The sequence below is a fragment of the Blennius ocellaris genome (genome assembly GCF_963422515.1).
Source record: "Blennius ocellaris genome assembly, chromosome: 4".
Classification (NCBI taxonomy): Eukaryota; Metazoa; Chordata; class Actinopteri; order Blenniiformes; family Blenniidae; genus Blennius; species Blennius ocellaris.
This window is the reverse complement of record NC_137653.1, coordinates 9,988,694-10,004,978: the sequence shown is the minus strand read 5'-3', so window position 1 is coordinate 10,004,978 and position 16,285 is coordinate 9,988,694. Positions and strand designations below refer to the sequence as shown.

The following is a 16,285-nucleotide window of genomic DNA, read 5'->3' as shown; positions in this document are numbered from 1 at the left end:
CTCCAGTTTCCAGCTGACCATTTTTAAAGTTGAACCCCCCCCACTTTCAGAGTCACCTTCCTGCTACGAGCAGGTGCCTGCGCACAGGCGACAGCCACCAAACAGAGAATCAACAATTAGACCCACAGCTGTAGGATGTTTTACAGGCTCAGAAATCAAGACCACCACAGACTGTGTTTTGGTGAATTAATGAAAAACCTCCAGCAGCTGTTTTGTTTTGCTTCTGACAGCAGCAGCCAATCTAATGCTTAATGTCGTAAATTTCACTTTGTTTATGATTTCACTGCAGTGACGCCCCACAGCTCGGCATTACCAGGACTGATCTCAAAAATTTAAACATAATACACACCTCACCACAAAAGTGAGAAACATGAAAACAAACCACTTATCACCACAGTGTCCCACGGCTGTGTAATAAACAGTTTATCATGCTGCATTTGTTTTTGAGCTTTAACTACAGATGTTACAGCTGCAGTAAACTGTAACAGACTCATTACATCATATGGAAAACTGAAAATCACAAATCTTAAATGTAAATGGGTTCCATTTTGACAGCTCTTCCATACATCTTTCATACAGCCCCCCCCCCCCCCCCCCCCACACACACACACACGCACACTTCAACCGAGGATTATGTTTCCTTTGCAGTGTCAACATAAGCAGCATAAAATCATAATCCTTTATTAAAATTTTTCACTGGTATCATTTCATTTGTCACAGTATTTCATAAAATGTATGGCACAGAGGGAATTCATATTAGCTGTCTGTTTTTACCAGAGAAAACTTTTTAAAATTTTTTAAAATGACCATTCTGCTGTGCATAACAGAGCAAGGATGTCTACTTCTTAAAGCACAAAGTTTCACTCAGGAGACGATTCACAATAACACCTTTAAAAACACTGCAGTGAGTATCACAGTTTACATGGCTTTTGTTTCAATTCACTACTATCTTAGTGTAGGTTTTGAATCTGACTGGACATAAAGAGAAATCAGCTGTGCAGGCAGCAGCCTGTTTGCTTCAAAAGCCTGATTCACCACTTCAGTTGCATTTAAGCAGACCTTCACTGCAGCTCATCACATACGAACTGGCCTCCTCCACAGGGAAGGATCAAGGCAGTCTGATTAGTTGATATTGCATATCAAATGCTGTGCATAATGTGTGTGTGTTTGTGTGTGTTTGTGTAGGCGCATGCCCGCACACCCTTCCCTGTGGCGTCTCCGGAGAGCGTTTTATCCACCACTACAGTGCTGGCAACATTACGGGAGCAATTAGCGGCGCCGCACTCCCTTTGATCAGCTTAATAATCATTCTTCTCACCTACTGTACCGCTATCTGCACTCTGCAGCTCCACAGATCCTATTGTAAGCTGAGAGCCTCATTTTCAGGCGCCTGTTTTTCTCCTCCGGGCTCCCCCTCCGCATGCATGTGTGCCTCATATTGCCTCTCATCCAGGATGCAACCCACAAATTACAGTGCCATTTGTCTCTTTCTCCAAGTTAAATCTATTAAAATAATTAAGCCCGTATATGTTTTCAGAACAGTATTTAATAAACCAGGTCATTTTCTGACCTTTTATCATTCAGAGAAATACAACAAAGCTCTTATAATGATCCCTGCTTCTGTTTACTACAAGCCTCGTCTCTACTCGTGCATTTGGCCTTCGTGCGATGCTGAAGGGCACCTTTACCAAAGAAAGCCTTTATTTGTTTTCTACTACTCGTTGAGCATACACACGCACGGAACAGCAAGCCACGGCGTCACACACGTAAACAAAAAGATGTGTGAACTACTTGAATGGGCAACAAGTGTGTTTTAGCAGCAGGTGCTGTAAAAACATTGTCAAATTGGTGCCACACGTGCACCAGTGTATAAAAGACCTTTTGGCAAATCAGTGGTAAAAATATACACATATTAATATGTAAATACAATGAAATAACACAAAATATGATTGAACAAGGACTTATATTTTTGGGGTGAATAGAATGTTATTTTTCATTCTTATATTCACACATGGGCGACTCAGCAGGGCCGTGGTTCGGAATATCTACTAATATTGAGTTTTGTCCCCAGTTGGACTTGGATGCCAAGGTCGCATGTTCTCAGGGTGCATGTGTGTATTTTGTCAAGGTCCCCTGGTTTCCTCTCACAAGGGTTTGACGTTAATTGGTGACTCTAATTCACATACAGAGTGAAGGACGCACCCTGCATTTACTGCTAATCACTTTTGATTGGCTCCAACTCACCAGTTTAATAAAGTGGTGTAGAAGATGGATGGATATTAATACCTATTTGAGCCTGAGTGCCATATTGATGATTTACCTGGGAACAAAAGCCTCTATCTAGTCTAGATCCAGCTCACACTGCCAGCCGCGAGCTAAAAGCCTCTGGGGACTTTGCCAGACTTAAGTCTGGTTGAACTTTCGGTGTTGAACTGGGTAAAGGATGTGGGTTATGTTTTATGCAGCTCAGTGACGCAAGCACAGCTTTGGTTACTGTAACATTGGTATGTGTGAGCATCTTCCAGAGGAGTGAAACACATGCCAAAGGGACGGAGATCTGTGGAGCTGTGATTGGTAGCAACACATTTTATACCACTGCACTATTGATGCTATTCAATTTTATTTCTCATAGCGTAACTATGAATAATTAAATCTGAAGTATAAGTTGTGTTTATTTTATTACCGAAGATAAACAGGAAACCACCTCATAGTGAGAACTTGAGTCCAGGCTTGTTGATCTTTCTATAAAGAGTTTGCATATTGTGTAAGTGGATATGTGGGTTTTCTCCAACAGTCCTAAAAGATGCATTTCATGTTTGTCTGTGTGTTTTGACCTGTGATGAACTACCAGTCTACACACACGCGAGTACCTGAGATTGATGAGAGTCACTGCTTTTGCCAATAGTGAGCCGTGATTAGCCTGGTGGAAACATATAATGTGGACAGCTTGAAAGAGAGGGATAGCTTTTCATCCTGAATATAAAATATAAAATATTGAAATATAATGCATGCGCCGTAACTCTTTACTACAGATGTCACTTGCTTTTGAAAATAATATCAAACAATCAATCCATGGTGTTATTGCATCAAGGTAAGACCATGCTGTCCATTTAGTGAAAATCTGACATCAGATGCCAGGACATTAATAAGATTCACGTTTTTCTTCTCTATCTACCAACTATATCTAATGAGTGCGCGTTTTCCAAATTTACAATACAACAAGCATGACTCAAACTCAGAAGGGCTAAAAATGTGAGAGTATGACCCAGAATTCCAGGGTGCAGACCGTGTTGTTCGCTCCCTCATGATGTTTGTGCAGGAAATATAAAGCTAGTCTGTTAACTGAGCAGCTCAACACAGTCAGACTGCAAATGAGAAACGTCTGCTCCGTCTAACAATATCAGCCTGCCAGGAAACAAGCAAGCTCATACTTGGGAACATTTTTTTATTTATTTTTTTTTTTTTTAAGAGAACTGAGCTTTTTTACAGGTCGTAATGTGCCAGGCCATTTCTTGGCTGTCGAGTCTTTGAGCTGCGAACAGCCATAAAACTAACAGGGAATTTAACACACTGCAAGTTGACAGATTTGTTTCAATTACCTCTTTAAACTTTGGAAAAAAAGGACAGGTCGTCGTCGGTCCATCACGGGGCAAACAGGGAGACTGCCCCACACACACACATTCACACCTGCAGGCAATTCTGACTCACCAGCTAATCTCAGATACAGGTTTTTGGACTGTGGGAAGAAACTGTAGTACCACGAGAAAAACTCCCCCACACACACTGTGAGAACATGCAAACTACACATAGAAACACATAATTACTTGTAAATAAAAGTGATGAAACATGCATAAATAATTATTATGGTGACATGTATCAATGTATGTATCATGGCCTAACAACATTATATAATATCATAGATCTTATTAATCCTGTCATTATTTCCTTCATGACTGCATTTGATATTTTAACTTTTCTAGTTATCGTGTATGTTTGTTTTGTTTATTCATTATGAATTGCATTTCGCAATATGTTGAGGCTGGTTCTGTGTATTTACTCTGTGTTACAGCTATTAGATGTCACTATGTATGTATGTAATCTGTTTGGCACTGTCACTGAAGACTTGTCAAAGTTGCCATGGGTGCACCCCACATACAGTACTTAGTTTTTCTGCTCCAATACCGCAACGCACCATTTGAAATAGAAATAATCCGTTTGTTTTTAAAAAAAACTATTTCCCTTACTTTTTTTCTTCATACTTAATATCTTGTATGAAATGCTGTGTTGATGCACAATTACTGTTTGTTCCAGTTTGTTTTCCTTGTGGAATTCCTTCAGAAATCCCTTGTTTCAGGAGCGAAGTCACACAACACAATTTCAGCAGAAGCCCCGCGGCCAGATGTGGCTGCTTTGTTGCCAGCTGTGTGCAACCATGCCCGCCTGAAGATGGAACGCTTTATCGGGAAGTCAAACCAAAACATTGACAAGAGTTTCAACTAAGAGGTTTGATTTCACAAAGTTTTCCGTCACCCCGAGTCTTTCTTCCTGTCACACAGACACTTTGAAAAAGCAGAACCACCTCTCAGCTTCTTTCATGTGCAGTTACTGGTGTCACAGAGATAAATTTCACTGTCAGCCGCTGTTTACAGTGACACCGCAGGAACATACAGTATCGGAATACAAATCAGGAGAAAGAGCCACGAGAATCTCGGATTTATTCCGAGTGTCCATCTTTAAACTGCGCGAGACATTAAGTGCTTTCTGTGGTCGTGATTCTGCCGCCACCTTCTTCAGCAATCAATTCTGCGGTGCGCAGACTAAGGATTGTCAATAAATCTACAAAGCAAAAGTTAAGAAAGCATTGCAGCTTCCTTCTTTGAATGCTGGTGATCGATTGTATGTAGTTATAGAAAATGCAAATGGAATCGCGGAATTTGATAATAGATCAGCTGTAAAATGCTGAATATTTTCAGACTGAATCAAAAAGCCTCTGCTGTGAGTCGTTTCCATATTTTGGTGTCCTCTTGGTGATCATTATGCATAGCTGTGTGTATAAATATGAACAATTCAAGAACAATATTGAGTGAAGGTATAACACAACTTTTATGTGTTGAGAAAATGTGGAATAAAACAAGAAAATATAAATTTTATAAGATAATATAAAATATAATATAATAAAATGTATAATTTCAGTAACATCTACATAACTCATGTGAGTCAAGCGCTAGTTCCTCTGTAGTTTGTTGTTGATATTTATAAAAATTTTAGTAGCATAAAACCATAAATAAAAGCCAACTGAAATAATAATAATAATAATTGCTTCTTTTTATCATCAGGTTGTGGCTGTGTATCCTGAAAAATAAACGCAGGCTGAAACTGCTTTTAATAAAACTTCTTTGCAGAGATGGAGCCAGGTAATGTTTAATGATTGGATTGAAATAAAATCTGTTATTTTGGGAATTATTGGATTTATAATCCTTGGTCAATGGACCGGCGACCCGTCCATGTTGGACTGTACCTTGACCCCGAGCTGGATGAACCTATAGAAGACGGATGGATTTATTATGACATTCAAGTTGGACTTCCTGGCTTGAGCTCAGAGCAGCCTGACAAATCAGGTTCACAAGCTGCTTCTTGTAAAATCATGACTATTACTATTATGTAGGGAGCTTCTGCAGTGTGGCCATATTTATTTTAAATAAGAATTTAAATTTGGTGTGGTGCAACATTTTTTTTCCAGTCATGTTGTAGAAAAATTCACATCTCAGCATCATCTTAGCCACCACTTGGCATCTCCCTTCCTCATTCAACCCTTCTGTCAGTAATACATGATCAGACAACCAGTCGGAGAATTTGTCAGTTTCACTTTTATGGTTTATTTGACACTTGACATTGCTCCTCCTTCACTGATTCGCTGCTCTGCTGAGAGGTTGGTGTCAAGTTTCTGTAAAATGGCACCAGGTGGGACGATATTAAAACAAGTGCCTGCACATGATGGCTTGATTCTGGTATCAGTGCATCCTTGTTATGTTTTTTAATGTAGTATTCCAGATTCAAGACTCGTGTTGAATCGTAGCAATTTAGGAAAGCTACCATTTTTTGATACTGGAGAAGTCAAATAAAAGGTGACTCGAGTGGTTTAAAAGTAGCCTCACAGAGCCTCTGGTTCAGTGGGTAGAGGGGGTCGTCATTCAGTTGCAGCGTTGCAGATGGACAATCTGCCAAATTGTCCTTAAGCAAGACACCGAACCCCAAATTGATCCCAATGGAAGTTGAGTGTCATGCTGCCATGGTGTGTTTGAATCCATGAATGTGAATAACAATGTAAAGCATTTTGGTACTTAAAGCTTAGTTATATTCCTGAAATAATAAATGCAATGTTATCCAAGACACTTTCACATCCTCAAAGATCATTTGTCAAAATAAAAATGATGGGTCCTTCAATATTTAAAATTATAGACTAATATATCAGCTAAGAATGAATTTTCTTTTGTTACACACAAATACTGGAGATCAAAAAAGCCATATCTGATCTGTGCAGTCTCTTTATTCTCACGAATCCCTTCAAGGACCATCAACTCATGCAGAAGGGGACTTTTAGAGAGGATCATTTCACTGCAGCCTGTCAGCTTTGTGTCATGTATGGAGCCATTGAGGGGCCATTTCGCAGGCTTTAAAACAAGTCGCCCATTAAGGCATGCGGACTGTGTTTTCAACCAAAACTAATGGATGGCTTGTTTAACTACCGAGTTATAGCCGAGACACTAAAATCCACTCGCGTCAGTTTTTGCACAAAGATGACATGCTGCCTTCTCTGAGATTATGGTGAAGAGTAATAATTTAGATGTGAATTTGCCACCATGACAACAGGTCAGATTTGAGCAGTAGTTTCAATGGTATATGTGTGTATACAGGTTCTAAACCACTCTGTCCAACTAAGCCAGACGTTTTTAGATTCCAATATATTACACACTGTGCCTTGAAATAGTAGTGGCACAAGTCAGACTTAGCTCTCAGGGAGCCTTCACAGAATACTGTTTGAGAATGACAAGTGCCACGATTTATTCCAGACATTTTTCAGCAGCTCAGAGCAACAGTCTAACGATTCTGCCCACAGGCACTTTTTTGTCGACCATTGTCGTATTTTTTGGACACATTTTATTCCATACCTCTGTTGGCCATGGCTGTCTCAATGATGTCCAGTGTCGGGTCGTCTTCGCACAGGTCGTACGGCATGTTTCCATCAGAGTTGACTGCCAGCAGATCTGCACCACTGTGGGTTACGAGCAGATGGAGAAATCAATCTGTTACATTCTTTTTAGTTGATTTTTTCATGGAAGTAAAAGACATTTGGGAGGAAAAAAAAGTGTTTAATACATTATAATTATTGGCACTATCTGTGATCCAAATACACTTAAAAGAGGAAAATGAACTGAAACACATTCAGTCAGAATTCAGGAAGGTTATATCATGGGAACTGTTCATACTTGCAGCTGTATTAAACACTAAACTAAAGACATCTAAAAAAAAAAGAATTCATTAAGATAAATGGTTTCACTGTATGCAGAGAATACACTTACAAATGTGTTCTTCAGCATCTGCAAATGTTTATATGACAATGACAACGTTTTACATGCTCACTTTATTTGTCACTCCTATTAAGAGATCAAATGTTCCTGTTTACATGAACACCGAAAGAGATCAGATTGATGTGTAGGTTTATATGCATCCAAGAACATCCCCAGTAGGGTTGATCAATCCTGTAATGACTTGCACTGTGAAGTTGCACATCACACACATCCAGTATTGACAGATTTGTTAGATAAATTAATCAAACGTGCTGTGTTTCTTTTGAAACTGCAGCACATTGTTTAGAGTCTGATCAGGAATAAACAATGATTTATTTAAGAGGAGTGTGGTCACCACCCCTGTTTTTCCTCTAAATGGTACGCATGAAGCAATCCAGAGTGCCATTTAAAGGGACTCGTATCACATCATGAACAGGGCTATGCCAGTGCCTTCGATCGGTTTCTCAATATAATCTGTTATTTGTATGCATGTTAAGTGTTAAAGTGATTTAAATAGGATCAGGTTTTAGTCAGATTTCCTATGGTCTGTGTAAATACAGCAAGTCAGCGATAATCATAGATAAGGTATTGAGATCAGATATTTAAATGAAAATATTGGGAAAATTAAGACAGATAACCAGAGGTCTGTAATCAGTTTGGCCCATGGATGTAAACTGTTTTGTTGTCTGTATGTTATGTTTGTGTTCAAGTGGGGAAAAATATATAAAGCTGAAAGCTGCTGATCCATAACTCAAAGTGCTGGACAGAAACGACAAAACAAATCTTTGTTAGTCACATAATTAATAGTGCTGATTAAATTCTTACTGCCCAAAACAAGTTGGCAGCCCGTTTTTAATCAGTGGTTATTTTTCTCTGGATAATGAGCCCAAGAGACAACACGATCGGTTTGACAAGTTTTGCACATCAACAGACCGTGGCCGTGAGACTCTACAATGCGTCTGAATGTGGGTTTCTACTCCCACAAGCTGTGATCCAGCGCCAAGCGTGTAAAAACCTTCGGCATTTTAAAGTGCTTTGCCTCTTCCTGTGTGTTGCTCTGACACTTTTATTACGATTCAATTAAATCCTCATTAAACAACGTATGAACTCCTGCCGCATATTTGCAGAGGTGTCATGTAACATAAAGAGGAACATAGGTCAGATCGTGTTTAATAACAGCTGCATAATAAAGATGGATCACGAGTCATTCTGTGTCATTTGCGCATCATTATACAGCTCGCTGCTGGACATAATTCAATATTATCCTTTACTGACTGTCAGTTGGAGTATTATTGGCTTAATAAGGGATATCTTTTATGTACATATTTTCAAAATCAATCTTTATTTAAATAACACCTCTCACGCAATGACATGCAAGTCAAAGTCATTCATTAATGCTTAAAAGGGAAACTATTTGCAAAGACGCAACAAAAATCAAACAGATAAAATGGAAACTAAAGTACAAGTAAGTCTTTCTAATACAAACGGAGACATATTTATTAGTACGTATGAAACCACAGTGAAAGAGTAAATTAAAATATACTAACGTGGGGAAACAATAGAGGACAGTCATTTATGTGACACCTCGGGTCTTTATTTTCATCTGTTAAAAAACTTCTAACAAAGGTATGCCTTTATATGCTTTGAAACTAATTTCCCCTGTCAGGTGTATTCCAATCCTTTTTTTTTTTTCCACCCCCTCAAGGTTGTATCATTTGTTGTGGTTTAAGCAGGGAAAAATCAATTGTTTAAAACTCAGTTACACATTAATTCAAGCTCCTACAAATTGCCTTTGGTGACCCACCGGGAACCATGAACAAGTTTGTACCTGACAATCTGTCTGCAGCCGCGGTGATATGCAGAAGAATTCTAAATGATTGTTCGCTTAAGTGTTATCCTCAGAAAACCGGCTCAGCTCATGCCTCCATCTGCTGATGCTCATCGATTGAAACGAGTCAATGAGAACCTCAACCAAGTCGAACATGAATCAGTTGGTTAACAAACTCTGCTCAGGCTGCTAATCTAGTCAACGGCTTTATTAGTCACACAACATTACACAACTTGTGGACACTGAGTTTTTTTTGTTGTTTACAATCACATAAATTATTTTTAAAGTCGTGGATGTAGTATCTTGGTTCCCTCACATCCTAAATCTCAGTCCAACACATCTGGAGACATAAGCATCACAATGCAATTTAATGTTGTGAAGCACACATGCTTGTCTTACTGTGCAATGAGTATCTTGACGAGTCCCGCATGGCCACAGGTGGCAGCAGCGTGCAGCGGCGTCCATAATTCATTGTCCTGAGCGTTAACGCTGGCTCCTCGGTCCAGCAGGATCTTCACCATCTCCTCGTAATTGTCAATACAGCACTTAAAAAAGAAATGATGGACAAGATTAGACTCAGATATTAAACACTTCTCAGCTTGAAATCTTAAAATGGAGAGAATACTGACGGAGAAAATACTCAAGATGATTCTATTGAGTTACGCTGTCCGAAATAGAGCTCTACATTATAATTTAGATGATGGGCACTTCTCTGTGCTGTATGCATCGGCAGCTTAATCGGCAAAAAGAAGAACTATTTAAAATATTTTTTTTGAAAAAGGTAGGAAACAAATGCAACCAGACGTCCATGCAGAAGTCGTGCTCTCTGTGTTCAAACAAGTAGTGGAGTGAAATATACAGTCATTCTGACATTCAAACCACTGTGTGGGCTGTTCCCTGGACGTGAGAGAGAGGGACACAATGAAACTGGGTGTGATAGTAGGAGAAGGAAGGAAAATTTTAACATGAGGACAGTCGTACAAATCTGGCCACTGTCGGGAGCAGCAGTTTTCTCCAGCAACTCTAATTGGTGCGAGTGTGGCAGCACCATGCCGCTGAACAAAAAGACAGAGCGAAGAAAAACTGAGAAAAACAGCAGACTGTAAAGTGCAAGTTTAAAGACAGAGAACTTTGTCCAAGCAGGAGGTCCAAATGAAATCAGTAAATCTGAGGAGTGTGAAAGGTCAACAAAAGCCTTCGACATCTTTAATCAAACCTAAGTCGCTTTTCAAAGCAAAAACCCAGTTTTTTTTTTCTTTTCATCCAGACTTTGCTACAAGCTTTTTCTTATGTCAGAGCAGCAACACCTTTGGAGGAGGGTTGTAAACTCTCTTTCACTTTCATATTTAACTGAAGCAATAGTCACAATGTAATTAAAAATAAATATGAGGCTGTACATAATCCTGTTATAGAGCCAGCGTGTGTGCTTTATTGAGGATTTAAACAATGGGAGGATAAGTAGACTGTCAGAAAATGCAAGAAAATAGAGATAACAGGGAATAAAAGAGTCCAGTAAACATGGAATTTATGAACTCTTGAGCTTTTCCTGCTGAAGCGTCTGGGAAACAGCAGGAAATCCCAAGATGCCTTGTGAGGAAAGCAGGGCAGGGTTTAATGGCTAAAGTCCTTAGATTGATTTATAAATGATTATTTTCCACCCAACAAACCATTACAGCTACTTATATGTGCTACAATAGCTAAATTATGTACGATATAAATAAAGCAAGGGAGTGGATTGTATTTTTCTCCCATTTTAAATCATCTTGAGCCTTCAGGTTGCTGAAAAAAATTAAGTTAAAAGATCAACGTCTTGTTTTCTTTTTTTTTTAACTGCCTGTAACTTGATTATTTGTTATATAAACAAACTGAATTTAATTGTCATAGATATTATTTGAAAAGATTAACTTAAATTAAAATAATAATAAATACGAAGAAGTGGAGGCTTTTCTTGAACATTCTCTGCGTCTTTGTTTTTTGTTTTTTTTTAAGGATAATTGGTGACTAAATTTGCCTGGAGGTATTAATGTGGGTATTTTTCCATGATGAGACTGACTGACAATTGCCAGGCCATGTAAAAAAAACAGTTTGTTGTGTTGCTGTAATGAAAAAGTTGCCACCTGACATGTTATGGTTGAATTTCCTTACGAACTATTGGATGTGACTTTCGGCTGTGTATTTCATTGTTGATACTTCATCCAGTGCTATGAAACAATAGCACAGTAAAACACCCTCCTTTTTAAAACCCCTGGGACAGCAAACACAAAAAAGAACAATGTTCAGACTTCGTAGTCTTCAAGTTGTGTGCAGTGAACCCAAAAGTACCACTTTAAGAGAACCTACGGTGACTGTGACACTCATAAAAAATGCAAAAAGTCATCTCGGTCGTCAAAGTCAAGTTTGCGTGAGGAAAAAAAAAACTGCTACCCGAGTTCATTCAAATGCAAGAAAAGCCGTTGAGTTTTAGAGCAATAAAAATACTGAAAATAGTTATAAATATTATATGATTCTCTGTACCTCAGTCCAATGTCAGTATAATTGGTAAGCTAGCAATTGTTGACAGACCTACAAGTAATGATCCCTACACATAAATAAATACATTTGGTTGGTCCTTCATGATGGTATTCTGAATCATGAGGGGTGGAAAACTTTTCATTAAGTATTCCCACGTAGTGAACCTGTTCATCGTATAAACCTTGAGAAGTTGAGCTGCAGAACGAAGACACTTTTTCTTTCTCGTGGATTTACATGGAGAATGAGCTCAAGTGCAATCTCTGGAGGTTTCTAGTATCTTAGAGAAAGAGCAAGAGCAGAGCGAACAATAATACAGAGAGAGAGACACACACAAACATGAATATAAACCAACAGCAGGGAAATGCCAGGAGAAGAATAGAGGGAGGAGGTTATGATGGTGGGGCAGGAGTGTGTGGGGGTTGGGGGTTGGGGGTGTGGGGGGTGATTAGAAGACAGTCACTTTTGGGAAAAACAAACAACAAACACAGAGGCTCTGTTCTTCAGCATCCTGTCAGAATCATTTCCATTTAGTTTCTGCTTTCAAGAGGTTTTACAACAATTACCAGCCCACGCTTTCAAAACTGTCTGGAGCACTTTAGGTTATTAAACAAAATATCTACATTCTGGTAGGTGAATGCACAAGATGACAATAAATGCCATTCTTGTGACACGATATACCCTCGGTAGCAAGTATCAGCTTGTAGTAGAGTCCAGCTCAAGGTGGCTGTGACTGTGTGATGATCCGATGGCTCCGACAATCAGCTGCAGTATCACAAAACCCCCTGATAAATGTTTAAGCTGAGCGCAGAAACAACCATTTAAAAAAAAAAAAAAAGAAAGTAAGTTATTAAACCGCATTGACGGAAGAAGAAACATTCTCTGGAGTTGTGTTGCTTCGCCTTCCAAGGCTACTCAGATAAGGCAGCTCAGACTGAAGTGTGGTGGGGGAGTACGTAAATTAATCTGCAACACAGGAGAGGAAATGAAATTACTGCACAGATGCAGAGGAGCGATAGCTGCAAGACAGATAAGAGGTGAAATACATGCAGCAACAACTAATGAGTGGAAACATGACTGGCTGACAAACACATCCTGTCGGGGGAGGGATGGGTGAAGATCACCAGATTACAATCTTAACCAAGTATTTTTGCAATTTCCACCGAATAGCAAAACTACAATGAACACACATATATTACCTATGCATGAATGCTACCATTGTGCTGTTTGTACAGATGAAGTGAATGCAGCATATCACCTGAAGGCCAATTTGTGTGAGAATCCACTGTATATGACGGACAAACACCAAGTCTACCTTGAAGTTACTGCTTAAAACGTTCACATTTGAAAAGGCTTAATAGTTCAGTCTAGTATCCCCCAACCCTTGTTGGGGCATCAGGTTAAATTTTGACCTCAAATGTCAAGGACATTGGTTCAATTGCCATTTATAGCAGGAAGGACTTCAATCATAGAGATGATCTAATTCTAAAATACATCTGCAGGGACTTCCTGAAAGAGCAAATAGAAATTCACTTATCTTTTGGGCTGATTAGACCACTTTCTTATTGATACTGCTATAGGTTTAGACTACGAATAGATTTTAAAGCAATGAATCATGTTGCAACCAACAATGTAAAATGGACACTAATGTAATAACTGCAGTGATGTAATCACACTATGTGTGCGTACCTGCGTTACAATGCAATAGTCAAGTAAAATAGAAAGATATTGAAAAATCTTCCATTTTACTTGACTATTAGAGAGAAATGGAAAAAATAAAGCTCCTTTAATGAAGTAATGAAGTGCAATTATTCACTGGAGGACACTTCTGTTTCACTTGGCACAATTACTTGATAAAAGACATCCTCTCTTCATGTGAGTGCACTCTCGGGTTTATGCTGCCGCAAACTTTTTCCATCTCCCTTTTATTAACTTTATGAGCTTGCAGAGTTTGCCTCACTCCTCTGAGATCCAGATATCAACGGCTTGATCTCAAAAGTAAAACAAGCAGTGTGTTGTTTTTTGGGGCTTTTTTGCAAACAGACTGAACGTGGAGTTTAAAAATGGCTCTGGGTGATCATCGAACTCGGTGCTACAGACACGGCATGCCCCATCAGTCGTTCCTGGAGTCGTCTGGAGGAATTTCACCATCATGATCTGATGTGATGACATTATAATATCTGTGATATGTAGATGTGGTGCAGTGCTGAAAGGAGCCAGGCAGCGAGAAAATAAAAAGAATCACATGAAGGCTGCAGTCTGGAGATGCTGGACCCAGTCACCGAGCACAGGAGGAGGTGCACTCAAAAGCTTAGGAGAAACTGGATTTGCACGGAATACCTTTGTCTTCATCTATGTAAAGTTTTCAGTTTTATGAGTATGACTGTGGAAAAGATCTTTACTGTCACATATGCGCCGATAATTTATATAGATTCAGCAAGCTGAAACGGCAGGAAAAAGAAAGGCTCTTTATGAGCATCTCAGAGGTACTGAATTAAAGCCAAGATAATAATTGAGTTTCCGTCTAAAAAAAAAAAGTCAAATTCTTATTCTGCAACTGTTTTGCAAGACTTATATTACATTTGAATTCATCTCCATTATAACTACATTACATTCAGTTATAATAATGCATTTCACCCAATTAATAATTCGATTTTTGGTTTATTATTATTATGACCCCTCAAAAATTTTAAAGACACAAATCATAGTGAGAAAAAGGTATCCCCCTGACCTCCTGATTTCCCCTTTGACCATTATGAAGCTCTCTGGCACCCCCCAGAGGAGGCACGTCCCACACTATGAGAGCCACTGCCATAAGAACCATGTTTTTTTTAAGGTGATACAGTTTTAGGTTTATGTTTATGCTAGTTATGTCAGAGTTCAAAGTAAGTGTAGGAAGTTAATGTAAGCCAATGCAATGTCCACAAATCCCATGAAACCATGTGCATTAGAAATTACCATTCTTTTCATGAGCACATCAATCTTACTGCAGACCAAACCGTGGGGATTCAGGTCACTATGGCAACAAAATGTGATGTCCCCATTAGAAGAAAAAAATCCTTATTACGCTTCAAGAATTGAACAATTTTGAAGATAAGATTCAACAAAAAATTAACAGACGCATAAAACTGACGAGAACAAGACTCTTCAGAGACACATACGCGTGTCAATGACATCCTATATGCTGACGTATGGATGGACTTTCACAGCACCAGCCCGCAGCAGTGGCACCACGGATGTCGAGGCTGCAACCTACACAGCAGCACAACAAGCAGGCTAATCTCTCCTCCTGCTCAATAAACCCACATACTTCAACCCACCTGCTGGCTGACTGCAAGGCTAATCCCTTAGCTTCTCCTATGGAGGAAAAACACATACTTTCACCCACATGCTAACCAGCCAGTAAACTAAAAAACAATGAAGCAAGCAAAATAATAATGTGCTATTCATGGAAAGTATTCATACGTCGACGGGAGTGTGGCCCAGACAAAGACCCAGATTATCCCTGTACGGCTGGAAAACAACAGCAACAGTCTTGTTGTGACCCATAAGTGGGCTGAAAGGACTGCAGTCTGGTTTGAGAAGCCAAAAGACAAGGAAATAAAGCTGAAAATGAATCTCTGGACAGATGAAATTTGATGAGTTAAATGAGCGAGAGCAGGTCCAGGTGGCGAGGAGTATATCTGAGACTGCAGGCGGTCAGAGGTTAAAAAGAGGGTCGACATTTTGCCAGAGCAAAATGACTCATGCAAATCAGAAAGACTGAAGGAGACACAGTGAATAAACCCAAGACACTGAGTTCATCTGTTGAGAATTAGACCTAAACGGCTAAATGAATTGAATGTGGTGGGCGACAAGCAGCTCTGAGTGCGTCGTGTGTCGCCACTAATGACAATTTGAAACACTCCTGCATGTCGGCCCCTCTCCTGTTCTGTCCTTCACACACAGTAAATCAAACATCAAATCACTGCTCTGCAAAACAAGTGAAAGCCAAATTACACTTCTGTGATTTTTCAGTTCCATATGTGTATATCTGCAGATTCAAATTATCAGATTGTGTAAGCACACACACCCACCCACATACACACTGAATCATGAATAGACATATAACTATGAGTGATGGTTAAACTGGATGTGTGGAAATGTAGCATTAAGATATCCCCACCTCCAAGTTCAATAAGGTGAAAAATGTTGGTACCAAACAACTGGTTATCCCGATATTTTCAATTACAGACTGTTATGAACAGTGACAAAATTTGAAAGGCTGACATTAGCCTCACTTTACTGAGGGCAGATTCTTTCACTGCATCTATAAGTAATAATTAAAGGTTCTTATCTTTCTTAGGGAAGATTGTTGAAAAGGCAGTTTTCATACTAATTT

General features: G+C 39.2%; 1 protein-coding gene across 1 annotated transcript in view; it reads right to left on the bottom strand.

The window, feature by feature from the left end:
• The window catches only part of ppp1r16b (protein phosphatase 1, regulatory subunit 16B), a gene marked incomplete at its 5' end in the record, with an annotated part of 62,348 nt that overhangs the window by 11,866 nt on the left and 34,197 nt on the right, over positions 1 to 16,285 (bottom strand). The window contains 2 exons of the mRNA XM_080495575.1: positions 7,170 to 7,273; positions 9,796 to 9,941. Of these exons, the coding sequence (XP_080351701.1) occupies positions 7,170 to 7,273; positions 9,796 to 9,941 (250 nt within the window). The remainder of the gene's footprint in view (positions 1 to 7,169; positions 7,274 to 9,795; positions 9,942 to 16,285) is intronic.